Consider the following 27464-nt stretch of genomic DNA (forward strand, 5'->3'; position numbering starts at 1 on the left):
ATGCACACAATTTCAATGATAGATTATTTAACATTAATTTGAACAAAATTAAAATTAAACATAGAAAGAAAATATTCTGTTCATTTCTATGAAATGCGGGAAGTAAATTCTTCTGAATCCCGAATAAAAATATTTCTACAAGTTATTATTTTAATCATTTAAACACTGATAACGGAAAACAACAAGTAATTAACACACTGAAATTTTCCTAAAATGTATACATGCAATTAATTAATATGGGAATATATATGCATGGTACTTAATTCAAATACATTATGATAGATATATTGTATGCCGTTATGCGGGGCGCCGGTTATGTATACGAATATTGAGACAAAAATCTAAATCATTTTTTATTTTTTGTTCTTTCCGAAATCCAAAATAGTAATGACAACTTTCTTTATTGTTTAATCCATTGATTTTTCTCTGTGATGTTATGTACAGAACATTTATTTACGCGAATGATTCGACTTAAAGAAAAATTATTCGGTTGTTTTATAGCATTTTCCTAAAATTAGTCATATAATTACAGGTTTATTTATAATTAGTATTTTTACATCGTATTCTCTGAAACCAATAAAAATATTAATGTGAGAAGAAAAAACAAATCCCGCCGAATACTGAAAAACCGATTTCAGTTTGCATAATCATACGGATTTTATTTTTGGTATTGAATATTGTGTTACGGTAACTTTTTTCTCTGGAATTTTTATTATTTACGGGACTAATAAGAATCATGGATATTTCTTTTGAGCAATAAATATATTTACAGAAGTAATATTTTTGGCTAATTCTGTGAATAAATAATGTTTTGCTTTAAATATAAGTACCAAATTAATTTAATTAATCAATTCAATACTTATGTACATAATTATATGTTTCTAATATCAGTATTTCTATTATTTCGTGTTTTCTTAAAATTAATTCTTACTAACAGAGTCAGGGTAAAAATCCGAGAGGACCCGAATCGATCAGGATAAAAGCGTGTCCAAAGCGTGTGAAAAGCGAGCAAATCGTTTCGTGCAAGAATCGTTTCGTGTAAACCGTTCAGCGTTTCGTGTAAATCGTTTAGCGTTTCGGGCAAAGCGTGCAGCGTTTCGTGTAAACCGTTCAGCGTTTCGTGTGAACCGTTTAGCGAGCGTGTAGCGAGCGTGGAGCGAGCGTGTGGTGTAGTAGTACGTTTCAGGGTCTGTAATTGCTTATAATTCGAAGCTTAACACTCAAATATGGTTAGTAAATAGAAATTGTAAACAATTAAACACAAGAAACATGCATGCACTATAACAAATAAAGAACACAATTTATTTTTTCGAAATGAATCATATATACATGTATATATACCTACATATTTCCTTCAGCGATATCAAACTCTATTTAAACTGAATAAACTCGAGAAAATGCCGAGCATCGATCTCAACAAAACCTATTGCATTAATCTACCATTACGCAAAAGATAACGCCGAATTACCGATAGAATGAATTGTATTTCAGTACTTTTTTGATACATCAGATTTTGCTTAATTTGCGCAGGTAAAGAGTTAACTGTTTGATCTACCGAAGTCTCTGTTTGAATTGATACGTAAAAATCACGAAATACGAGAGTTCCCAGGTTAAATTACAAAGCATAAATAATGAATACGAAACGAAAATCAGTACAAGCTAACACCAACGTCATGTGTGAAATCTGTCAACGCATTGAAATATTTAGCCTCAATTTACTTCACAAAATCGGCACCAATATATTTTGCATGTTTCAAAAATTTCCCTTCATACACGAACTGTTGCATAAACAAGCAAATTCATCATAGTCAGATCGACCCTTTTTCGTATAATGTCATGGCTGCTTTAAACAAAGAACCTCGTTTTAGAAGTATGGAATACGAGTCTTGGTAAAATGGGTATGCAAACCCGGGCCGTGGCAAAATAAAAGCCGGGGTAGATCGGCAATCGTCAATTCCAAATACGCATTATTTTGCGGCAATATTTACAGCGAATACAAATATAACTGGTCCATCAAATATCCTGAAATTTTAATGAGATTGGCAGATTAATAACTGCCAATCTTTTGTTTTGACCAGGCCAAGTCTTGCCTACCCATTTTACCGGATGCCGAACCGAACCGAAGCTGAAACACGCCTTTCCTTTATCATTATTTTCGTAATAACTCAGATTTGAAACTGAATTAGACCTTAATTTTTGCAATTTATATTTTCCTTCCCATAAGGATAATTTATGCTAAACTACATTGAATTTGCCTCGGTAGTTCTTGAGAAGAAGATTTTTAAAAATGCACCCCCCCCCCTTTTTCTACAGTTTCAAGGTTTTCTCCGCTTTGAATACAGATCGTACTTTTATTTCTGCAATTTATATTCGCCATCCCATAAGGATGCTTTGTGCCAAATTTGGTTGAAATTGGATAAGCGGTTTTAGAGAAGAAGTTCAAAATGTAAAAAGTTTACAGACGGACGGACGGACGGACGGACGGACAGACAGACGGACAGACGGACGACGGACAAAATGTGATCAGAATAGCTCACTTGAGCTTTCAGCTCAGGTGAGCTAACAATAGAAACACACAGATATAGAATGCTGCTCAATCGTTAGAACTTTTATCTAAAACATACATCTATTAACAAACATATCACCAACACCTGGAAACCACCCCCCCCCCCCCATTTATATTCATACCAGGGATTTATTGTGTTTATCTATCAAGCTATTTTGTTTTACTACCCTTTTTATATATAAAGGACCAAAGGCCGGAACTGTCACAAAAGCATCGAGCTGACATTTTCTTTTATATAGATATGGTCAATAATTTGAATTTCTGTACCAAAAGTCCTATATCAAATAATATTAGAATAAATCAAAGGCCTGAAGGGCGCATCGCATGAAGGTAGCTAAAAACATCACTACAAGTTGTTAAATATCGCCTTTCTACACATGGGGAAGGTGGCACGCTTTTCCTCATTCAGTTGGACATCGTCTTATTCGTTTTATCAAGTGATAAAATACGAAATCTGTTCCTAGCTATAGGAAGACAGCAACTTACTCTCATTTTAATATAAATAATTTATATACGAAATTATTTCATTTTTTTACCTCCGATATTCAAACAATTAACGTGGCCGCTTTTAAATTGAAGTATGAACTGTTGTTATGCAAATTATCTCATCGGTTGACTGGTCCTCTGTCCCTATCGTATGAACATCGCATTGCAAGCGTTGCCATCTCATCAGCGTATTAATCTTTGTTTTGTTCTTTCATTGATCTTGATGTTTTTTCAATGTGTAAAGGAGATATCTGTTGTAATGATTTGTTGACATTTTTAAAACGAATACTGAATATATGTTCCTGGTTGAAAATACGTAACAATCAGAACGGCACTATATATTTTTTGGCGCATTGATACTTGAGTTCTATGACACCGCTTGTATATAAGCCGAGAGAAGTGGCCTGACAGCAATGAGGCTACATCGCTGATAGCGATGCGCCTCAAAAAGTAATGTATCATTTTTTGTGCTGCTTTAAATACAACAAGTGAAAAGCTGTCAATGTGACAGTAAACCGGGTTCATTCAAAATGTTCTGGAATCATTCCGGAATTGTTTATTATGTTCAGTTATAATCCGGATTTATATATACATAACCGGTTCAGAGTTTATAGTAGGACCTCCGCTCCACGAGCACGATGCACAAATTCAGGGAACCACGTTCCATCAGTTTTTGGTGATATAGAGACCCCACAGTGTATGTATTTTTGTATTTTTTATATAACATATAGAGTTATGAACGGTATATTTCTTTCTTATGCACTTTGACTTGTATAAATTCCATTAAGGTATATTTTACTATTTGAATGGGCTATGTGTACTTCGTGCAGTAAACAAACATGTTTTTCATATCTACGATATGTATTTGAGCCTTTACTAGATTTAATGTCAGTTAATTTATATGAAGTTCAGTGCATACTTGTTTACTTTCATGCTTACGGGTTTATATATATATTGTGACAAGAAAATGAATAGAGTTAAATTAGATTGACCTTTTTTTACTTATGTGTAACGGTCTCCCCAACCTATATTATGTAATGACAAGTTCATGCAATTGTGTAATAAGTGATTTTGTTTATATTGTAGTATCTACAATTTATTCCTAGTGAATAAATGATGTTTACTAGCTGTCTGTGTTATATCTGAACATGGGACAGCATAGTAGATAACTGGTACTCAGCCTTCACCAATCCTAAGATGTCTACACATGAAAGGGAGAAGGATCAGCAAGGACACTTGGATGATCAAGGAAACATGGAAATGGAGGAGAAAGATCCAAGAACTTCAGGTCGTTTACATGAGAAAACACAGAAAGGACATGAACTATATTTAGAAAATCTCAACAAGCAGAAAAGCAAGTTGGCTAAATTAGAAAAAAGAATTAATTCTGACATTCTTGAATCTACTTCAACATCCGATTCAGCAGTTCTTGTTAAAGTGTGTGATAGGATTGAAGCTAATTTGAAAAATTATGAGAATACATACCATGAGTGTTGTGAATATTTGAATAGACAGAACAATGAAGAAAGTTTCAAAGAACTAGATTTGATGAACAAGTGTTTTACTCCATTTCATGACAATGTTATTCAGTGTTTACAAAAATTGAAACCTTCACAAACAAGGAAGAAAACAGATGAAGAGTCAACGTCAAGTAGATTAAGCATTAAATCTCTTCAGAAATTAGAAGAAGCTAAAACAAAGTTGAAAATAACAGAGAGAGCCATTGAATTAAAGCGTCAAAAGTCCAAACTGATCATTGAAGAAAACTTGAATGTTGCTAAATACAAACAAGCACAGGAAGATTTAGAAAATGAGTTAGAATTGTTGAAGTGTCAGGGAGAACTGGAGCTTGCAGAGTCGAAGGTAAAATTTGAAATGATGGAAGATGAAGGACATGTATGTGATTTGGGGTTACCGAGGATAAACAGTGTCGATAAATCCAGAGAGTATGTAGAAAAAATAACTTTGGGTCCGAAACAAGTAAAACCTGAATCACAGAAAGAAGAACAAGACAGGTATATTGGACAAGCATCTAAGCAGATTGTAAACCAGCAACTACCAAGACAAGTTCCTGCTCCAGCAGTGCCGCACTTCGCACAGTCGTCGACTTCAACGCCGCAGCATTCAGTTTCTCAACCTGTGATGGCTATGTATCCTCCGAGACCTATGCAATATCCTGGACAGGCATACATGCCACAATTGATGCAGCCGAGGTATACACCTCAACCGTTACCACCTAGGTTCCCTCCTCAGGTTATGCAACCTAGGTTTACACCAACTTCACAGTCGTATAGACCGCCTCCTATAGCACAACCGCACTTGGATTCTACGTTTACACCGCGGCATCAATATCAACCTATTTCATCTAGTGTTATTGACAGTGCGGTGACTAGTGATACTATTAACTGTTATTTATTGAAAAAAGACTTAGTTTCACAACGACTTAGAAGATATGATGATGACCCTTCCTCATACAACGTATGGAAAGGGACATTCAAGACTATTGTATCTGAAGCCACCTTAAGTGATTTAGAAAGTTTTTGGAAATTGTCCATCGCCGGCTGTGGCTACCTTTGGATTACGCAAAAGTGTGGAGAATTCCGAGCAAGATATCAAAGACTTTGTGAATAACAACTTCTATGTAGATGATGCCTTAACATCTGTTCCAAATGCTTCGCAAGCGATCGACCTATTGAAAAGAACTCGGACTGCGTTGAAAACCAATGGTAACATCAATCTCCACAAAGTTGCATCAAACAATAAAGAAGTGATGTTAGCTTTCTCCAAAGAAGACCTGAGTAAAGAAATCAAACAACTGGATTTAGAGAAAGACCTTCTTCCTGTACACCATAGTCTTGGTCTATTATGGGATTTGTCAACTGATAGTTTCCTGTTTGATGTCAACTTCCCAGAGAAACCAAACACTAGACGTGGCTACCTGTCTATGTTGCACAGCATATATGATCCTCTGGGATTCATTGGACCACTCGTTATTTGTGGAAAAATCATCCTTTGCGAAATTACGACAAAATGTGATTGGGATGACGATGTCGATAGTTCATATGTACATCGATGGGAATCTTGGAAAAGGTCCATTTCATCACTTCAGAACATTTCCATTCCTCGAATGTATATCACAAAATCGTTGAGCCTTTGTGACCATGTAGAGCTTTATGTATTTTGTGATGCCTCCGAACAAGCAGTGTCAGCAGTGTCATACATCAAAGTTCCAGATGAGATAAGGAGTGAAGTATCATTTGTGTTTGGCAAAGTGAAATTGGCCCCTTTACATGGACATTCAATGCCAAGATTAGAACTTTGCGCTGCTCTTATGGCAGTTGAAATAGCAGAAACTGTTAAGAGACATTTAAACATTACTTTTGTCAACACATGGTTCTATTCTGACAGCAAAATTGTGCTAGGTTACATCAGTAATCATACCAAACGTTTTTACAACTACGTGGCCAATCGTGTGGAACGCATTTTACGATCATCTAGCCCTTCCCAGTGGAATTATGTAAAATCTGAGGAAAACCCATCTGATGTAGGAACAAGAGGATTAAGTACAGCCGAAGACTTGAGCTGTAAGTGGCTTAAAGGACCTGAATTTCTGCATATCAGCAAAGACCTTGTAAAAGAATACTTTCCACTCGTGAACCCTCATGACGATAAAGAAATCCGCATAAATGCAAACAAGTTAATGTTGAAGACCGCAGACCTCACAAATCGTTTTGAGAGATTTTCTACATGGAATTCCCTAATATCTGCAGTTACAGTGCTAAAAACAGCTGCTAGAAAATGGAAGCATATGACATTCGATTCTTTAACCATAAAACAAGAAAGTGAACTATTTGTTGTGAAAGAAACACAGAAAACGTTTTTCTTAGAAGAACTCTTGTGTTTACAAGACCAGAAACCATTGCCTCGAGACAGCTCAATAAGGAATCTATGCCCATATTTGGATCAGGACGGTATTATGAGAATAGGAGGCAGATTAAACCTTAGTGTACTTCCAATGGAGCAAAAGAACCCAATTATCCTTCCTAGGAAATCGCATGTTGCAAAATTGATTGTGCTACATTTCCATGAAAAAACAGTTGCTCATCAGGGAAGGCACATTACGGAGGGTGTCATAAGGAATAATGGCTACTGGGTGATCGGTGCAAGGAAACTGATTTCATCAGTGATTCATAAGTGTGTTGTGTGTAAAAGATTACGTGGAAACTTGATGTCTCAGAAAATGGCAGATTTACCATCATCTAGAGTAACTCCAGGACCTCCGTTTAGTGCTGTAGGTGTGGATACCTTTGGCCCCTGGTCGATTGTGACACGTAAAACCAGAGGAGGTGTTGCTGAAAGCAAGCGATGGGCTATTATGTTTACGTGTCTGACGACAAGAGCTGTTCATATCGAGCTGGTGGAATCCATGTCAAGCTCATCATTCATCAATGCATTACGAAGATTTATTGCCCTCCGTGGAAACGTTTGTGAACTGCGATCTGACCGTGGGACAAATTTCATTGGAGCTACCGGAGATCTTAACATAGATGTGATACAAGGTCCAGTAAAGCACTTCTTAGACCAGTCAAAGATAAAGTGGATTTTTAATGCCCCTCACTCTTCCCACATGGGAGGAGTGTGGGAAAGGATGATAGGGGTAACACGACGTATCTTAGATGCTCTACTATTAGGACCAAAGGGAAAGAATCTCACTCATGAGGTTCTTAGTACATTGATGGCCGAAGTGACAGCAATCATGAACTCTAGACCGATTACTACGATATCAAGCGATCCAGATATGCCTTTTGTGTTGAGCCCTGCAATACTATTGAATCAGAAAATATCGGGACATTTCTCTACCTGTGTGAAAGATAGCATTCGTGACCTGTATAAGGAACAGTGGAAACAAGTGCAAGTACTTTCCGATTTCTTCTGGAAGCAGTGGAATGATCAATATCTTCATACCTTACAGTCTCGCCGTAAGTGGACCACTGAAACACCTAACCTTAAACCTGGGGATGTTGTGATCGTTAGAGATAAAGATATAGCGCGATGCCAGTGGCCTGTGGGACTTGTGGAGGAAGTTATCCAAAGTGTTGATGAACTTGTGCGAAAAGTCCGCGTACGCCTTATTGTGAATGGGAAACCATGTACTTATATGAGACCTATCAGTGAACTAATTCGCCTCATTGAATAGATGTTTATTGTTGAACATTTACTGTACTCTCATATTCAGTGTTAATATGACATTGTGAAGAACAATTGAATAGGCATAAAATGATCAATGTTATGACAATCATTCATTTTCACATTTTATGGTGATGTTATCCTGGTCACTGCACCATTTGATTTTGGCTGAAAATTGATAACATGTATATTCTTATGTAAATTGTATTATTTTATCTTGTCTTAAATTGTTACAATTTTTGATTTAAAGGGTAATATTGTGACAATATTAGGTGGGGAGTGTTCTGGAATCATTCCGGAATTGTTTATTATGTTCAGTTATAATCCGGATTTATATATACATAACCGGTTCAGAGTTTATAGTAGGACCTCCGCTCCACGAGCGCGATGCACAAATTCAGGGAACCACGTTCCATCAGTTTTTGGTGATATAGAGACCCCACAGTGTATGTATTTTTGTATTTTTTATATAACATATAGAGTTATGAACGGTATATTTCTTTCTTATGCACTTTGACTTGTATAAATTCCATTAAGGTATATTTTACTATTTGAATGGGCTATGTGTACTTCGTGCAGTAAACAAACATGTTTTTCATATCTACGATATGTATTTGAGCCTTTACTAGATTTAATGTCAGTTAATTTATATGAAGTTCAGTGCATACTTGTTTACTTTCATGCTTACGGGTTTATATATATATTGTGACAAGAAAATGAATAGAGTTAAATTAGATTGACCTTTTTTTACTTATGTGTAACGGTCTCCCCAACCTATATTATGTAATGACAAGTTCATGCAATTGTGTAATAAGTGATTTTGTTTATATTGTAGTATCTACAATTTATTCCTAGTGAATAAATGATGTTTACTAGCTGTCTGTGTTATATCTGAACATGGGACAGCATACAAAAGTATGAAAAGTTTCCAAGATTTCTCAGTCGAAACGCCCCTTTGTGGTTATCAGGTTTTAATACATTGCTAAAAAATGTGATGTCTACAGGGATTTGCATTGCAGCAAGCCCGGATGATAACATTGTATAATTGCAGGATGTATTCCGAGTGTATTCCGAATGGAGAAAAGATGTAAACATTCCCCATATTATATCTCCTTATGGAATCTTTTTTGGTTCCTGTGAATTTTTCCGAGTGAAAGATGATAATGTGTCAATGAAATTTTCTTGGAAATTATCCCTTTCAACTATTTCAATTGTACTTCTCTCACGGGTATGTGTATTTTCATTAAAAATTGTCCAAATGTGCTGCATAAATATCTTCGGACCGACTACTGGGGTACGACCAGTTCTCGCTGAGTACCATTTCTCGCCAGTACATTGTGACATCATTTTTCGTATATAATTTTCTGTGTTGATAAAATGACGTCACAATGTACTGGCGAGAAATGGTACTCGGCAAGAACTGGTCGCACGCCAGTATAGCTACAAAATCCTACACCAATAAACACGAATAAATCTTTCTTTGCATGTGATAACAGTGTTATTGTTTCATTATTGCATTCCTTCATATTCCTTATTGTAGCCATTAGATTTACATGAAAATTGAAACGCTCCCGCGCACCGTGCGCAATGCTACGGCTTTTGAGTTCAAAATCTACCTATTTTTCATCAATGGAGGTTAGCATGAATGCCGAGGGTATGCATGTTTTCGTACGTACTCAGGTCTTGTTGAATATTTTAAAATATGTATGAAATGCGTTTGCCCTTATACAGAAGTAATAAAGTTGTATCTTTTTTGTATTCTGTTCATTTATATAAACGTATATAATTATATAACAGCACTATTAAAGCACCTTTACAATAATAACAACAACCAAATGACTGACCTGATGACGTTACGACGACTTTTTGTGAATTATACTACTGAGTAAACCTACTACACTTTGGTTCTGTACAAAATTACACAGTGTTTTGGTAATGCTAATTAGGTCTATTGAGTTTTAGTTTAGGATCATCTCAATTTTTCTCAGCTTTTCCGCCTTTTAAAGTACTTTCTCAAATTAATTGTTGCATTTGAGTATTACTTACTTTCATTACTTTAATGTTGATAAGATAATTCATACAATGTTAAAATAAATTAAAAAAATTACCATTTTGCGGAATAGATTTCTTGGCAATAATCCTTACTGTCAATTGTTCATTGTGCTGTGCGCATGCGTTGCGTCTGCTATTTCCTTTTCCTCTCTAGTGCAATGGCGTCGGGGGTAAGAAAATTACAGTGGATAATCCGATTCCTATCTCTTTCATCAACTTCATTCATTTATTGTTATTAAAATAAATAAAATGATTGTTTTTTTATATTTTAGACTTTGTATACTTTTCCCGATAACTTCAGGGCATTTAAGGCCCTTATTGCTGCTCAGTACAGTGGAGCAGACGTGAAAATCTCGCCGGGTTTTAAATTTGGGGAGACCAACAAGTCGAAAAGCTTTCTTGAGAAATTTCCTCTCGGAAAGGTATGTTATAGGATGGGTCAGGTGGCAGTGTTGGCCGGGAAATATCAGTGCTTGGAATTACCAGTGGTACCGTAAATACCGGTACTTCCCGTCCTGGTAAATATAGATAGAATGTTCTATCGTTAAAATGACAGATGTCATACGGACCCGGTTTAACGATAGAATTCGTCCCGGGTCTATGACAACTCATCGAAAAAATTCATCGATGCGACAACTCAACGAATGGACAGCTCATCGATACGACAAGTCATGAATAGACATCTCATTGATACAACAATACATCGAAACTTATCAAAAGTGAAAATAAAAGTGAAAAAAGTAGACACTAAAAGTGAAAAGTAAAACACAATAGAACTGATAGGTATAAAAAAATTTAATTGTATTCGCACTGATTCACATTTACATTAATATCTTATGTTGTGTGCTAGCCTTTCAAGGTATGGTATGGGAAATAATTGCCATTCGCGACTTGTTCTCCGAATGTTTAAACGATCGAGTAAATCTTTTTGTTTTTTCCAATAACTTTTTTTTCATTTTTCCGATCACAAATGTAAATAAAACAATTGTAAGCTAATTTGTTTTTATTCCTTTGCGATTCCTCCCTCAGCCATATTGTGACTAAGAATGAAATGAAGACAATAACCTGAAAAGTGTTCAAACATTTACATAATACCACATCATCCATGAGATGTCTTTCGTTGACATGTCGCATCGGTCGGTGAGTTTTACTTTTGATTAGTTGACTTTCGATGAGTTGTCACTTTCGGCGAGTTGTCTTTTGATGAGATGTCTGGTACCCCATATACTTGCTTTGTAGCAAAGAACAGTGCTCCAAGTTACAATTGCTATCAGGTCGCTAAATGGCGACCAACAATTTTTTTAGGTCGCCATTTCAGAATTTATGGTAGCCATCAAATATAATTCACTCGCCATAATAACTGATAATGATTTTATTAACAAGTTAAATATGAAACAAATAATAAAGACTCCTTTATATACAGTAATGTCATATATCCTTTATTACACTTTAACAAATTGACAATTTAAAATATGCAGCAAGCAGGATTGGAGGTCTACTATTGTGGAAGTTGGATGGCATTTGGCCATCCTGCATATTTAACAGTACGTTTCTGAGAAAACCAGCGTTCAACAATGGCATTAGTTTTAAATTCCTCAATAGGAGGACCTTCACTGCTAATTGTAAACCCAAAGGACAGAAGCCGTGGCTTTTGTTTTTCCGCCATCGTGGCCACGTGATTGACAATGTTAATCTTCATTCCAGTGACGCTTCATTCAAGCTAACATTTATTTAAACAGTACATTGACCGAGAGTTAATTTTTTGTTAATTTCGATCCCGATCACGACAAATTTCGATCCCGAGACGATCGCATCTTCAAATTTTCTTGGTCGCGAAAATGTGAGTTACTATGACATTTTGGTCGCCTAATTGAAATTTAGTCGCAAATGCGACCATTTTAGTCGTAACTTAGAGCACTGAATAAAAAAAAAAAATCAAGCTGTATCTCACCTAAATTTTCTATGATTAGTCTCAAATACCTACAATGAAACAATTTTCCTCTGGAGATTTATAATGTGAAATGCTTATATCTTTTTTCCATTCGGAAATACTCGGGATACCTCGCGCAATTTTTTTACGTTATCATACGGGCTTATTAATGGCTGATGCAATGCAAAATCTCCTTAGACTTTTAATTTTGGGATGTATATTGAAACCTGAAGCAGTAGAGGAGGCGTTTATAAACAGATAAATTTATTTCCTAGTATTGTTATTGATGTTTCGCGGAATTTCACAATACTGAACATTTAGAGAGTCAGATTCACACTCATAGTCAGAATCCACGGGTTTTCTATCCGTTACATTGCAAAACCTGTGGGTTCCGACGATGAATCACACTCTTAGTATGTTGAATGTTTCCTATGTTGTTATAATTCATTTCACAGGTTCTTTGTGATTGAAGATTCTGCTTGGTCTTACTTTTAAATTTAATAATATATATTTCACCTTTAACACCTTTAAACACACTGTGAAAAACACCAATTTCAACAAACAACAATATTTAATTTTATTTGCGATTTTATAGAAAATAACAAAAATTAATGATAACAATTGTAAATTCCTGCCAATTAAGCACTTCTGATTCTCATGTACCTAACATATGGGGCCTACATATTGCATATCAATTTAAACAAGAGACATCCCTTTAACTAATAATATTCAATAAAAATCAATTCATGAATTTTAGCAACACTAATAAGCCTTCAAGTACAGCAACTCTCAATTTTACAAAAATATTGATGGTTACTTTATTCGAAACTGTCCTTTGCTACCTTAGCACCTGAAAAAAAAGGATAAGTAGGTCTTGGAACTGTTGTACTGCCATGGAAATTTATATGTATATATTTTTATCTTAAACAGGTTCCAGCATTTGAATCAGCATCTGGAGATTGTCTGTTTGAGAGTAATGCCATTGCACAGTATGGTAAGTACATTTGTAGGGTACACTGAGTTGACCCTTTGCATTTTCATTCCCTGTTATTCATCCTAGATTAATCTGAGGCAAGGGTAGGTGGATGTTGACTTAGGAAGGAGTCTTTTCATTATCAGACATACTTCTTATAATATGAAATTCATGAAAGGACGAGAACGTACAAGGCCTGACAAATTCCCCATACCCATATTTTGTAATGGCATATATGAACGTATAAAAAATCTTCACATTTAAAAGTGTGCATCAGTACATGTACACATATAATATATAATAGTATTTCATTTTCTGACAAATAATATAAAATAATACATGCACTTGGTACTTATCTCCTTTGTTTTATTTGTTTGCTTTCTAAACATTACAGCATGATCTCGTAACTTTCAATGCTAGTGCTATTTTTATCAGACATGGTGAACATGAACTTTATGTAATTCTTGTCATTATATATATAAATGGTATTAGACATTTTTTTTAAAATCCGACCGACCGACCCTACTTTTTTTCAGCATGAAACCGGAAACAAACCATTTTTTTTTCTTAGGCCTTACGGACATCATCTAACGTGTTGAAATACCAAAGGTGTAAGCAAGTACTCTGGTGCTAGCATTTTGTAGTTTATTTGCAAAGTGCCTTTATTTATAAGTATAGATGGTATTCCATAAAGGTAAATACATGTACGTCAAAGTTTAAGTTTATATGCAATTCAGATATTTAATTTGTTAATCTACTGAGGGGCCATATATATGTCACAACATCCTTTGAACATCCATATAAAGCCATTTTTGCTCAGATGAGCAATGTAGCCCATGGGCCTCTTGTTCTCATTGCTGATTACTTAATGATTGATCTTTCAGTTTCCAATGCCCAGCTAATGGGTGCCAATTCTAGAGATGCTGCATTTGTGCAACAGTGGATTAATTTTGCAGATAATGAAGTTTTGCCAGCATCTTGTACATGGGTTTTTCCATGTCTGGGAATTATGCAATTCAACAAACAGGTAATCAAACTCTTTCCAGAGTACTATAGTTAAAACTTTTGACAAGAAATGTTAGAAGTATAAGGAAAATATTGTTTAAAATCTTTTCAAAAACCAATCGATCAGAAAATCTGTAACTTGTGTGAAAACATCCTCAGGTTTTGTAGAAATCATGATACCAGGGGGTAGGGTGGCCACAATGATGGATGAAATTTTGACATAATAATACATGATAAACAAAAAACATTGACCTGAAAAGCTGCTACTTTTGTAAAGTATCCTCAGCTTGTAAAGAATCAATGATGTCAGATCATGGTACAGTAAACACGATCATGACAAACAAGCTTATAACGAATTAACGCTTACAGCGAAGTCATTTTCGTTTCCCTGTACCTCAGTAACATGTTGTAAACTAAACAGATATAACGAATTATGCTTATACGAAGCAAAATTGACCAGTTTTACTGTACCTGGGGATACATGTAGGTGGGAGCCTCAATGGGGGTTGAATTTTTACACACATGTAGGAGTTTTGAGAAACCTTTTAAAAATCTTTAAAAAAAACCAAACATTTCTCTAGAAAAGCTATAACTTTAGTTACCCTGTCTGGAAAGGTCTATTCCATTCTCTCACCAGAGGTCTTGCCTTGCAAGCGAGTAAGTTCTATTGATCAAAACTAAAATGGAAAGAAACTAAATGCCTTAATTTAGTTATTCAAGTCCCACTGACTTGGATCCCCCCTTTACTCTCTTTTTAGCTCACCTAACCTGAAAGCTCAAGTGAGCTTTTCTGGGCTGCGTTCAAGATCGTAGCTGCTACGCAGGGCTAGGTAGTTGAAAGATAGACAAGCCTAGCCGCTATGTAGATATTTGTAGCCTAAATAATTTATGCTAAGCATCAAATTCAAGATGGCCACCTTAGTTACCACTTTGTAACAAACATGAAATCTATTAATTAGTGATATTTTGTTCACCCCTTAAGTTATAATGAATTTTAACATGTATATATTTCCGCTTTAAATTAACAAATTTTGTCGATGTAATTACCATAGCCTTTAGTTGAATATTTCCAACTTCAAATCTGAGACCTAGCGGTCCGTTCAATAGACTTAGATATGTACGACCTAGCGGCTAGGCTAGCTGCTAAGATCTTGAACGCAGCCCTGATCACATTTTGTCTGTCGTCTGTCTGTCTGTTCATAAACTTTTCACATTTTCAACATCTTCTCAAGAACTGCTGGGCCAATTTCAACCTAACTTGGCACAAAGCATCCTTAGGCAAGGGGATACAAAGTTGTGAAAATTAAGGACCACAGCCCTTTTCAAAAAAATTTTGGCACAAAGTCCATCAAAGACACATAAATCAATAAATTAACATCTCCTAAGTTATGTACTGCAGGATTAAATCCATCAAAATTAATTCGTCTTTGCTATCACTGTGAAAAAGTAAACTTTCGTGTCGTCGCTTCATTCTACGTTCGACATTTTTGCTACAATTCAAAACATTTCTCGGAAGTTTACCGCTCTATAGCCTTTATTTTAAACTCTGGAAAACTCTAGCAATCTTCCGAAAGCATCAGTTGACCAATCATATTTCATTCCCAACAATAGCCATCATGTTTTTGTTCAGAGGGAGACTTGGGGAAACTTGGGAAAAATAATTTAAAGAAAAAACAAATTGGTATTCAAGGAACGGGAGGTCATTGGTTTGTCTTGCACTAAATGTTGATTATTTCCTAATTTTGTAACTTTAGTACTCTAAAATAAAATATAAGGTAATATTCCCAACAACGGACAACAAGCTTCCTTACTGCTTTCCAGACCTTCCAGTACTTTGATTAATTATAACATTAAAACTTAATATTTCAGGAAACAGAGAAAGCTAAAGAACAGGTGAAGAAAGCCCTTGGAGTATTGAATGGACACTTATCTAAGCGCACTTTCCTTGTTGGTGAAAGGATTTCACAAGCTGACATATCAGTTGCTTGCAACTTGCTTCTCCTTTACAAGCATGTAAGTTATATTCATGATGTTGATGCTCTTTAAGTTCACATGTCTAAAATTTCATAATTAATTTTCTGAAATATTTTGAGAATGTTTATACAATACCTGAAAGTTTTTAAGGCAGTTCATTAGGTCACGTGAGTCACTTGGGTGACCTATTGCAATTGGTTTTTGTCCATTGTTGTGAACGTGCCTCGTTAACAAATTTACATTTTAATTAAAAAAAAACCAAGGCCAATTGTTTCAATTTTTGGTATGAATCATCTCTGATATGAGGAATCTAAATTATGAAATTTATGACTTTACCACACAGCTTCCGCGTTGATATCAGAAAAAGACAAATGTCACAGTGTATTTTTTTGTTGGGCCCAAGGCAAGACTATTGTTGAGATAAGCAATATGTGGCCCATGGGCCTCTTGTTTTGTAAAAATACTAGACATTCAATTCAGACATCTCTAATTTAGACATTACCAAAAAACCAAATTGTTGCTTTGCAACATGCTTTGCTCTAATTTGTATCACCCATCAATTTTTTTTATCAGGTTTTAGATCCATCATTTCGGGCACCATATATTCATACCAATAGATGGTTTACAACCCTTGTCAACCAACCCCAGTTTTCTGCAGTTATTGGACCTCTCAAGATGTGCAGCAAAATGGCTGAATTTGATTGTAAGTAGTGATAGGTACAAAATTGATCCCTACCCAATTTTTTTTTTGTTAAAGCGATGTTTTATCTATTTAAGTTCGTCACATAATGTGTTTATGTGAATTACCATTTTGTACTCAAATTTTTGTTGTTCATTTACTATACACCAAAATCTTTAAATTTCTAATACTGTCTGAAAAAAGATTTTAAATCAAGTCAAGTTCATTCGAATTTTTTTAAATGACTGGCAGGTCTACTTTTTACCGTGTAGTAGTAATAGTCGTATTAAATTGCCCTTAGAATATTAGGACTATGATTCGAAGATATTTTATAAATAAGTGAAGAGTATATTAAAATTCAAAGAAAAATTCTGTCATCTGCAAGTGATTTCTTTGATCGATACACATGTAAACAATACTAACAAAACCGTTGGGGTCACACAGAACAGCTGTCAAAATGACCTAGATCATCTCTCTATAGGAGAAACAATCTGTAGAAATACTGGGCTTAGTAAGTGAATAAGTGACTAAAATATTTTCCTTGTTCAAGCATGCGCTCTACATTTCCTATTCATAAAAAGATTTTTTAAAATGTCAATTTTTGACTGATTTTGATTGAATTATAGAAAAAATGTCACTTCTGACGTCATATACTGCCAGTGAGTGCAAATAAATAGGTGAAAAATATATTTTACATCAGCTCTTCTAAAATATAACATAACATTTTATTGTACCAAAAACACTTAAAAAAATGGCAAATTATGGGGGCCAAATTTACCGTAACTCATATCATATATATTATTTTTCTTATTATTATGTTTCATTTATCTGGTAGCAAAAAAGTTTGCAGAACTTCATGGCCAGACGGCAGGTAGTGGCAAGAAGGAAAAACAACCAAAACCAGCTGCTAAGGTTGGTACCTATTTGTAAACCTTTAGTAGGGAAAAGGAGGAGGATTTATAAAGCACTGTATTTTGCGTAAATTAAAAAATGCATTTTAATTTTTGATGAAACATGAAAAAAAATACCATCTATTAAACTTTGTCAATTTTTAAGAAAATGTTGCATGAATACAAAATGTGTATATAACTTGAAGCTATACCCCCTTTGAACAAAGTTTAGGGGGTATCTTCTTCTCAAGAACTACTGAGTCAAATTCAATGTAATTTAGCATAAATAATCCTTATGGAAAAGAAAACATAAATTGAAAAAATCAAGGGCTAATTCCTTGTCAAATGAGTTAATTATGAAAATAATTATAAAGAAGATAAGGGCCGCTGGTGTCCTTCAGTTTATAACTTCCGGTTTGCTTTTTCATTTCTGGAAAATGAGGTTCTATGTTTAAAGCAGCCATCTTGGACATAAACAGGTCAATCTGATAGAGATGAATTTGTTTGTTGTCCAACAGTATACTTGCGAAGGGCATCTTTGAAACATGAAAAATGTATCATTGCCGATTTTGTGAGGTAAAATGAGGTTGAATATTTTAATGCGTTGACAATTTCACTTGTGACGATAATTTTAGCTTGTTTTGATTTTTGTTTTATTTTCATTAATTATGTGTTAACTTAGAAGAACTATATCCTCTATTTTGGAATTCTTGCGTATTAGATCAAACAGAGACTTCAGTAGATCAGACAGCTGATTGTTTACCTGCGCAAAATTAGCAAAATCTGATGCATTAACAACATACTTAGTAACAAAATAAACCTATTTATTCTATTGGTAATTATGTCTCCCCTTTCAAAGGGGAGACATATTGTTTTTGTCGACTTTCTTATTCTTCTTCTTCTTCTTCTTCTTCTTCTTCTTCATCCAAATTTGTCCAAGCCGTAACTTAAATACCCTTTGACATTAAGAGTTCAAACTTGGAACATAGGTAAATGGTATTGAGAAGGAGTGCATGCCACCAAAAGTTTTGACCTTGACCTATTTTGTTCTTCAAGGTCAAGCTTTTCATAAAAAATTTTGTTCGGACCATAACACAAGACTCCTTTAACATACAGACTTTTAACTTGTATCATAGATAGATGGTATATAACCTAGTTGAACCTTACCAACATTTTTGACCTTGACTTAGAATTTGTATTTCAAGGTCATATTAGAAAAAACTTCATTGTTCAACTTCTGAATATACTTTGACAGAAGGACTTCAAACTTTAAACAAAGAACACTAATAATACACTTAGGTGTACTATTGAATAATATTTGACCTTGACCTTGTTTTACTCAAGGTCAAATTAAGAAAAAAATAATAACATTTTGTCTGGGTCATAACTTTAATACCCTATGACATTAAGACTTCAAACTTGGAACATAGGTAGATGGTATTGGGAAGGAGTGCACACCACCAAATTTTTTGACCTTGACTTATTTTGCTTTTCAAGGTCAAGCTTTTAATTAAAAATATTGTTCGGACCATAACACAAGACTCCTTTAACATACAGACTTTTAACTTGTATCATAGATAGATGGTATATAACCTAGTTGAACCTTACCAACATTTTTGACCTTGACCTAGAATTTGTATTTCAAGGTCATATTAGAAAAATCTTCATTGTTCAACTCCTGAATATACTTTGACAGAAGGACTTCAAACTTTAAACAAAGAACAATAATAATACACTTAGGTGTACTATTGAAAAATATATTTGACCTTGACCTTGTTTTACTCAAGGTCAAATTAAAAAAAAATAAAATTTTGTCTGGATCATAACTTTAATACCCTTTGACATTAAGACTTCAAACTTGGAACATAGGTAGATGGTAATGAGAAGGAGTGCACCTCACCAAAAGTTTTGATCTTGACCTATTTTGCTTTTAAAGGTCTGGCTTTTCACAAAAAATATTGTCCGGACCATAACACAAGAGTCCTTTAACATACAGACTTTTACCTTGTATCATGGATAGTTGGTATATAATCTAGTTGAACCTTACAAAAAAATTTGACCTTGACCTAAAAATTGTATTTCAAGGTCAAATTAGAAAAAAACTTCATTGTTCAACTCCTGAATATACTTTGACAGAAGGACTTCATACTTTAAACAAAGAACAATAATAATACACTTAGGTGTACTATTGATTTATATATGACCTTGACCATGTTTTACTCAAGGTCAAATTAAAGAAAAAGATAATAAAATTTTGTCTGGGTCTGGGTAACATATAGTTGACATCATTCTTTTTCAATTGTTAAATTTGCCCCATATAACAATCCTTGGGGAGAAGGGGAGACATGTGTTTTTTTTTGTAAAAAAAACAATACCCACTAGTTTGGTATGATATCTCCGTTATGGTGTAATAATGGTTGTTTAATGCAACATGTTTTGTTATGATGCTAAGCATTTTCAGTTTTAACAGAGAATATTTTTGCTGATAGAAATATGTAGGTTTATGTGTGATTCATTTTCGAAAATAAATTGTGTTCTTTCTTTGTTTTAGTGTATTTCTTTTGTTTTATTTGTTTAAGATTGAGTGTTTGTTTGGTTATTTTATTTTAAAAATCCAATAAAATATCTTTAATTTTTGGCTTATTATAGTTCTTTATTCTTAAAAATGCTAAACCAAACTGTAAATCCAATATATTGCATATTGCATAGATCTGAAAGTATTGTATCATATTGAATTGGAAAATCTTTACCAATACACATCCCTACAGAGCTGAGGCCATGCTTAAGTTTGTTTACATTTTAAATGCTGAATAGGAAATACCAAGTTTAAAAATATTAAGTTGAATGTAATATACTCGTGATCAAAATCATGACTCAAACCTAGCTCTGTAATTTGCTTATAATTCTACAATTGATGCTGGAATTTTGCTTGATCATTAGAAATGTCTTGCTAGACATTAAATACTTGTACAGAAAAATTACAAGGATGATATGCTATAACTACTTTGGGGTGCCTTTTTATAGTCTAGTTTCATACAGCACTGATGTGTAATTGTTAATATTTTCAAATCCATTTTGGTGTTCTTTTAAAAAAAATGACTTGAAGTTGAACCGGTTTAGATTCATAAAAGCATATGTACAAGATATGCTAATTTTGATAGACTACCTGGAACTACAAAATGATGAAAACTAAATGCCTTGATTAGAAAGCAGTAAATAGAAAATAATATAGTGACTGAATACTTTAATAACTTCAAGTCAGCTTAATATTAAACAGTCTTTTACTTCATTTTAGAAAAAAGAAAAAGAAGCAGAGCCAGAAGAAGAGGAAGAAGAAGAGAAACCAAGAGAATCAAAGGATCCATTTGCTTCTTTCCCTAAAGGGTATGTGTAATTTTCTAAACATCCAATTCATTCTAGAACCTTTTGCAATCCTTCATTGTGTAAGGCAATAAATAAGCAATTATATGTGTAATATACTTTTGTAAGAATATTTCAAACACTTTTCACAAAAACACAGCTTGTGTGTAAGCCAGACGAGCTGTGTGGGCAGCTGGCCTTTAATAATAATCAATCATTAAATGCATGTGTACATGAAGTAAACATATATGGAATATACATCCCTATGATTGACGTTAAAAACAGTCCAGAAAAAACCATTGATGAATATTTGAAAAAAACTTTGGAAACCCTGTGTAGATAATGTTTAGGGGAAAATGTCAGACATGCATATTGATGTTAAATATTTCAATGCGTTGTTATTTTCACTTGCGACGGTGGTTTTAGCTTGTGTTGATATCGGTTCATTTTCATACATCCGACATACTGATTAGGTAAATGAATTATTTACAGCAAAGTTGTGAATTTTACATTTCAATTTTTATCTGTTTTAATTGAGAATTTGCTTGGATTTTATTTACGATTGTAAAATGTTCTTGTCTTTTATTAAGTGTCACACAACTTAATTAATGTTTCAATTAAAGTAGTTGTTGAATTAGAGAAATTCACATTTACCTCAAATAACTTGAGGTTTTTGGGTAAATTGGTCCGATTAAGACAGTTTTAGTTGGCTTTTTTAGTGACGTTAAAACTGGCTTTAATAGTAACATTTGCATCTTGTATTTCATATAAATATTGTCATGTTGAACCCTGTATCTGTACCATTTATTTACATGTGTTTTTTTTTTTTTTTTACTCTAGAACCTTTAACTTTGATGAATTTAAAAGGGAATACTCCAACAAAGATACATTGACAGAAGCATTGCCCTATTTTTGGAAGAACTTTGACAAGGAGAATTACTCTATCTGGTTTTGTGAATACAAGTACAATGATGAACTGGCAAAAATCTTTATGACATCAAATCTTATAAGAGGTGAGTTCATTCAGGAGAAACTATTGACATAAATGTATGGTATATGTTCAGTGAATTTAATTACATTTATTTCCAAAATAAAGTTGATTGAGCAAAATGAGGATATACATGATCAAAATATTGTACTAAAAAGTAAAAAAGGAAGTTAACCCCCATATTTTGTAGCTCATATGAGCTGAAAACTTGAGTAAGCTATTTTGATTACTATTTGTCTAGTGTCTGTCCATTTTTCTGTATAATTTTAACATTTGGAACTACAGGACCGATTTCAACCAAAATTGGCACAAAGCATCATTATGTGATTATATAATCATAAAATGCATTATTTTATGATACAATAAATATGATAAAATATTTTATTAAAGGGGTAATAATTAAAAATCGCTGAAAATTTGTTGGTATTTTTCACACATTATAAACCATTTGGCTAGAAAAGCTGAATTTTGTGTGGAAGCATTCTATGGTATAATGAATTCAAGTGTTCAGATAATATTCTCAAAATATGTAAGCACTGGTAGTTTTACATATTATATCCAACTTTGATTTATGTAAAGACATAAAAATCTATTTAGATATATATATGTCTCATTTCATCATTTAGGGGTTATTTAAACGATGATATTTAGAACAGAGTTATAGTTCGTGTTCAACAACTGTAAAAGTGGTTGAAAATATAATCATTGGGTTGTTTAGAAAATCATGTTTGATGCTTTTGATGTGCAATACCATGCTTTTTAAAAAAAAGAATAGGTGTCTGTTTTGTATAAAAACTTACTATATTGAGCCATTTTCTAGGAATATTCTACATGAAGTAGTGTAGTCTGTTTCACTATTGATGCCATTGGTAGCTTAGGAGCGGATCAAAAATTAATTTATGGGGGGGGGGGGGGGGGTCGCTACTTGCATGGATGGTGCGTTTTATGATACTGATGCACCTGACAGGCATGAATGCTGAATCTAGATCTGAGTTATAGGTTTTGAATACTGGATGAAATTTAGTTCTTTTGGAACATGTCACATGTTTAAATTTCAAACTTGCATAGTTGATTTTAACTGAAATAATAATATAGATTAATCACAGAGGTAGCTTCAGATGCAGAGCCTTATCTCCATTATCAAGGATGGTAAGAAATATATTTTAGTTATTACTGGTCTTAACTTCACCAAACTTGCATGGATGATGCATCTTATAATACTGATGCACCTGACAGGCATGAATGCTAAATTTGAGCCATAGGTTTTGAGTGCTGGAGGAGGTTAAAGTTTTAAGAACTCTTAATGGTCACGATTTTGATCAAAACTTGTTTTCCCAATTTTAATGTTTACAATGCTTCAGTGAGGCCTTTTTAATAGGCATCCAAAATTTAAGTGTCATTCGTTGATTTCATGCGGTTACAGAGCTTACAATTCTTTGCAATGTAAACAAAGCGTTTGTTTACATTTTGAACATTGAAGTGAAAACTTTAGTTTAAGACCGAAAATGAATATGGTAAATGTTAAGATCTGTTTTTTCATGTTTGAATTGAATAAGAATATGGAAAAAACAGGGCACGAGACTTGTTTACATGACAAAGAATTATGAGCCCTGTATCTACCTTATAACTTCACTACTGACTCTCCAATTTCATTTAGTCATTGGAAATGCATTTATGAAGCATTGTACATAATAAAAACAGAAAAATAGAATTTGACCAAAATCATGACCATGCCCCTTGAAGAGGAAGTCTGAGGCAAGTAAAGTGACAATATCAGTTATAAGTTATAAATCGAAGAATTTAATGGTACTAATTATTTTCACAGAATTTATTTCAAAAGTAGCACAATATTTTGTGTGCCGAAAATTGCAACTTTTTGATGCATAGAAACTGTAGCTTCTAGGTCGTCCATCTAAATTATTTTAGACTGGGTGCAGCAGACATGCAGCTATGACTATTGTTCAGGTGAGCAATTTGGCCCATGGACCTCTTCTTTATTTATATATGTATTTATTTATTTTTTTAAGGAATGTTCCAAAGGCTGGAGAAACTTAACAAAAATGCATTTGCAAGTATGTGCATATTTGGAGAGGACAACAAAAACACTGTTTCTGGAGTTTGGGTTTGGAAAGGACATCAGCTTGCTTTTGAGGTATATTTTTTTTTATGCCCAAACCATGAAATGGTTGGGGTCATAAAGTGTTACCCTGTTCTGTCATCATTAACTTTCTGTTCATTATCTTAACAACAGTTGCACACATCAATTTCATCATAAAAATACACACTTAAGTTTGAATTTGGTACAGATGGGATGTTTTCTAGCTCACCAGGGCGGAAAGCTTGCGTGAGCTATTCTGATCCAGTGTCCATCTGTTTGTAAATTTTTACATTATCAACTTCTTCTACAGAACCACTTGGCTGATTTCAACCAAACTTGGCACAGTATCCTAAGTTGACGGGGATTCAAGTTTGTTGAAATGAATTTCAAAGGAAGATAATTAAGAACTATTTAAAATTTGTTGGTATCTTTCAAAAATCATTTTCTCCAAAACCAATAGGCAAAAAAGTAAAAACTTAGATGGAGGCATCCTCAGGTAAGGTAGATTTAAGTTGGTCAAAATCATGATCTTCAGGGGTAAGGTGGGCCACAAAATCTTCTGAAAAGCCTTTTTTTTTTCATCCAGCCTTCGGCCTAACTGAGTATCATGTAGCGTTATATCTTGGCTATTATGCTCGGGATTGCCCTTCGAAAAAAGCTTAAAACCTACCTGGAAGTGACGTCACATACTGTATAAATAGTGCGTTCATTGTGATAAACGCTTATGGCGACATCGGGACATGGGCCCTTGTCAGTTTATTTTAAATCTACCTAAGACGAAGACTTGGTTTGAAAGGATTGATAATCCATGCATTTTGTTTTACACATGGTTCATGTGGTTTTACAACACAAGTTGTACAATACACGTTGTGGATTTGTTGAATAGCACGATTAGAACAAGCTGTGATCAGAATTTTGTTGTGAATATTTTTTACACAGTGAGTTGAACAATACATGCTGTGTATATATTAAATCGTACAGTATCATTAGAACATGCTGTGTTCAGATTGTTCTTATGATTGTATTGGTCTCAATTAGTTATAAATGAGACAAGAGAAAGAATATCTCCTCATTGCTAAATAAAAATTGGTTTACGATCTATGATATACAAAATGTATATACGTACTCCAAAAATTCTCCCACTTTGTAGCAATAAACTGTATACATGTATGTTTTGTGCATTAAAATGGAACTAAATATTATTCAAGATTGACCAATAAAGACCTGCAAGTCTTTTTTTTACAATTTTTGTGCCCTGTAAATGGGGTAATATTAACAGTGCGTGTTGCAGTCGGACAAGTCTTGAATTAGGGATTAGACTGCAAAATTAAGCTTAAAATGCAAACGTGATTCCTTGACAGGAACATTTGAAGAAACATGGTCACAATATTGGTCAAATTCTATTTTTCTGTTTTTAACCGGGTTTTCCAACGAAAAAATCCGCTTATTAAGGTTGACATGGATTATGGATACAGTTAACACAAAAGAAAACCCGGTTTGCTGTGACATTGGCAGCTTTTCATTTGTTAATATTTACATTTTCCAGAGTATTTGCCTGTGATAACACTACGTATCGATTTTGTACTATATAACCCATAATACAAATGACGCCAAATCGAGGCGCCAGCAGAGTTTGCTTATTTATATTTAAATTTATAATCGTACGATGGCTTAACATTATATTAATATAAGTAATAAGGAATCATTCTTTGAATATTATGAGATGATATTTTCGGTCGGGGTGTGATCAAATCTATCATAATTTGATTTGATCACACCCCGACAGAAATTAGCACCTCATAATACTCAAAGAATGATTCCTTACTCCTTATTTATTTACAATGCTTTAGGAATGCATTTTTAGTGATCAAATGAAATTTGAGAGTCAGTTGTTGAGTTGTAAGCAAGATACAGGGCTCACAGTTCTTTGTCAAGTAAACAAGGCTTGTGCCCTGTTTTTGTTTATGTAGGTTCAATATTCCAGTAAAAAATCTTTTCAAACTTATTTGTTCACTTCTTATTGATTTGAACTATCAATTAACAATTCATTACATTTAACTCATTCATTTTAGGTCTAAAACTGGAATTTTTACTTCAACATTTAGAATTTGAATGTAAACAAAAGCTTTGTTTTACATAGCAAAGAATTGTAAGCTCTGTAACTCGCTTAAAACTCAACAAATGACACTTAAATTTTGGTTGCCTATTAAAATGGCTTACTGAAAGCAATATGAGCTGCAATTTTCATGCAGAATTTTTTTTTTTACAAAAATGTTATCTACTGAAATGACAAAAAATATAATGGTTTTTTAATTTCTGTTGGCCTTATTTTTGTGGGAAAAGCCGTTTAAAAGCCTTAATTGAAGCAAAATTGAATTTTTGTTGTCCTGTACAAAAATTGAACTGCTATATATATATTCCTAAGAAGAAAAATCTTTCTTCTTACAAAAATTTATGATTTTTTGAAAACTTCATCATTAAAGTTAAAGTTACATACAGACTTAGCAAATTAGCAGGTTTTTGGAGCAAAATAAAATTATAAAAAATACAGCTCATATTGCTTGAAGCATTGTAAACATTTACTGTAAAGCAAAAAATAATTTTTGAACAAAATCGTGACCTTGCCCCTTTTAGGGCTTTGGTACTCGGGTGATCGTGAAGGAATGCGGGCCTCTTTAGTTTTTAATTTATTTTTTTTGGTGTTTTTTGTTTTGTACATTTTTTGCAAAACTATTGTTATTTGTATCATTTGATCCATCATGGCGTGTATATTTGTTTATTGTTTCATTGATTTATTTTTGTTTTTTAGCTTTCACCAGACTGGCAGATAGACTATGAAAGCTACAGTTGGAAAAAACTGGACCCAGATACTGAGGAAACTAAAAATCTTGTGAAAGAGTACTTTGCTTGGGAAGGGAATTTTAATGGAAAAAAATTCAACCAAGGCAAAATTTTTAAGTAAAGACTCTTTGGTGTAATAAAGTTGTGAAGAGATGTCACTTTTTCTGTTTTTTCAGTGCATGGATTGAATCCAAACGTGTGATTTTAAAATTGTTACATTCCGCTATTTGACCAAGTACATTGCAGTATTGAAGAAAATGAGTTAAGGGTTGTTTCATAGGAAATCCAAAGGGTGACTGCACTTGGCGTCGGGTTTTGGGCCCTTTTCAGTCGCTTCTGTTGCGTTTCTTTCTTAACCTATTATCACTTTTGTTAAATTTTTTAGTCTAGACAATATCCAACATGAATTAAGATTTTAGACTATGATACAATAAA

General features: G+C 33.8%; 3 protein-coding genes across 3 annotated transcripts in view; 2 read left to right on the top strand and 1 right to left on the bottom strand.

Annotated features, from left to right (window-relative positions):
* The window catches only part of LOC105335836 (calcineurin subunit B type 1), a 27623-nt gene extending 17056 nt beyond the window's left edge, over positions 1–10567 (bottom strand). The window contains exon 1 of the mRNA XM_034469099.2: positions 10348–10567. Within this exon, the coding sequence (XP_034324990.1) occupies positions 10348–10350 (3 nt within the window). The 5' untranslated portion in view covers positions 10351–10567. The remainder of the gene's footprint in view (positions 1–10347) is intronic.
* LOC109620520 (uncharacterized) lies at positions 4250–9149 on the top strand. The gene is made up of 3 exons (XM_066086976.1): positions 4250–4915; positions 5586–8685; positions 9075–9149. The coding sequence occupies exons 1-2, from the start codon at positions 4250–4252 to the stop codon at positions 8247–8249; spliced, it is 3330 nt and encodes a 1109-aa protein (XP_065943048.1). The 3' UTR covers positions 8250–8685; positions 9075–9149.
* LOC105324050 (elongation factor 1-gamma) lies at positions 10385–27183 on the top strand. Its single transcript, XM_034469098.2, has 11 exons — positions 10385–10461; positions 10564–10713; positions 13152–13215; positions 14079–14221; positions 16069–16212; positions 16747–16876; positions 17688–17764; positions 21038–21126; positions 21943–22115; positions 24118–24242; positions 26998–27183. The coding sequence occupies exons 1-11, from the start codon at positions 10411–10413 to the stop codon at positions 27148–27150; spliced, it is 1299 nt and encodes a 432-aa protein (XP_034324989.2). The 5' UTR covers positions 10385–10410; the 3' UTR covers positions 27151–27183.
* The last annotated feature ends 281 nt before the right edge of the window (positions 27184–27464 follow it).

This window comes from Magallana gigas, chromosome 6, assembly GCF_963853765.1.
Source record: "Magallana gigas chromosome 6, xbMagGiga1.1, whole genome shotgun sequence".
Lineage (NCBI taxonomy): Eukaryota > Metazoa > Mollusca > Bivalvia > Ostreida > Ostreidae > Magallana > Magallana gigas.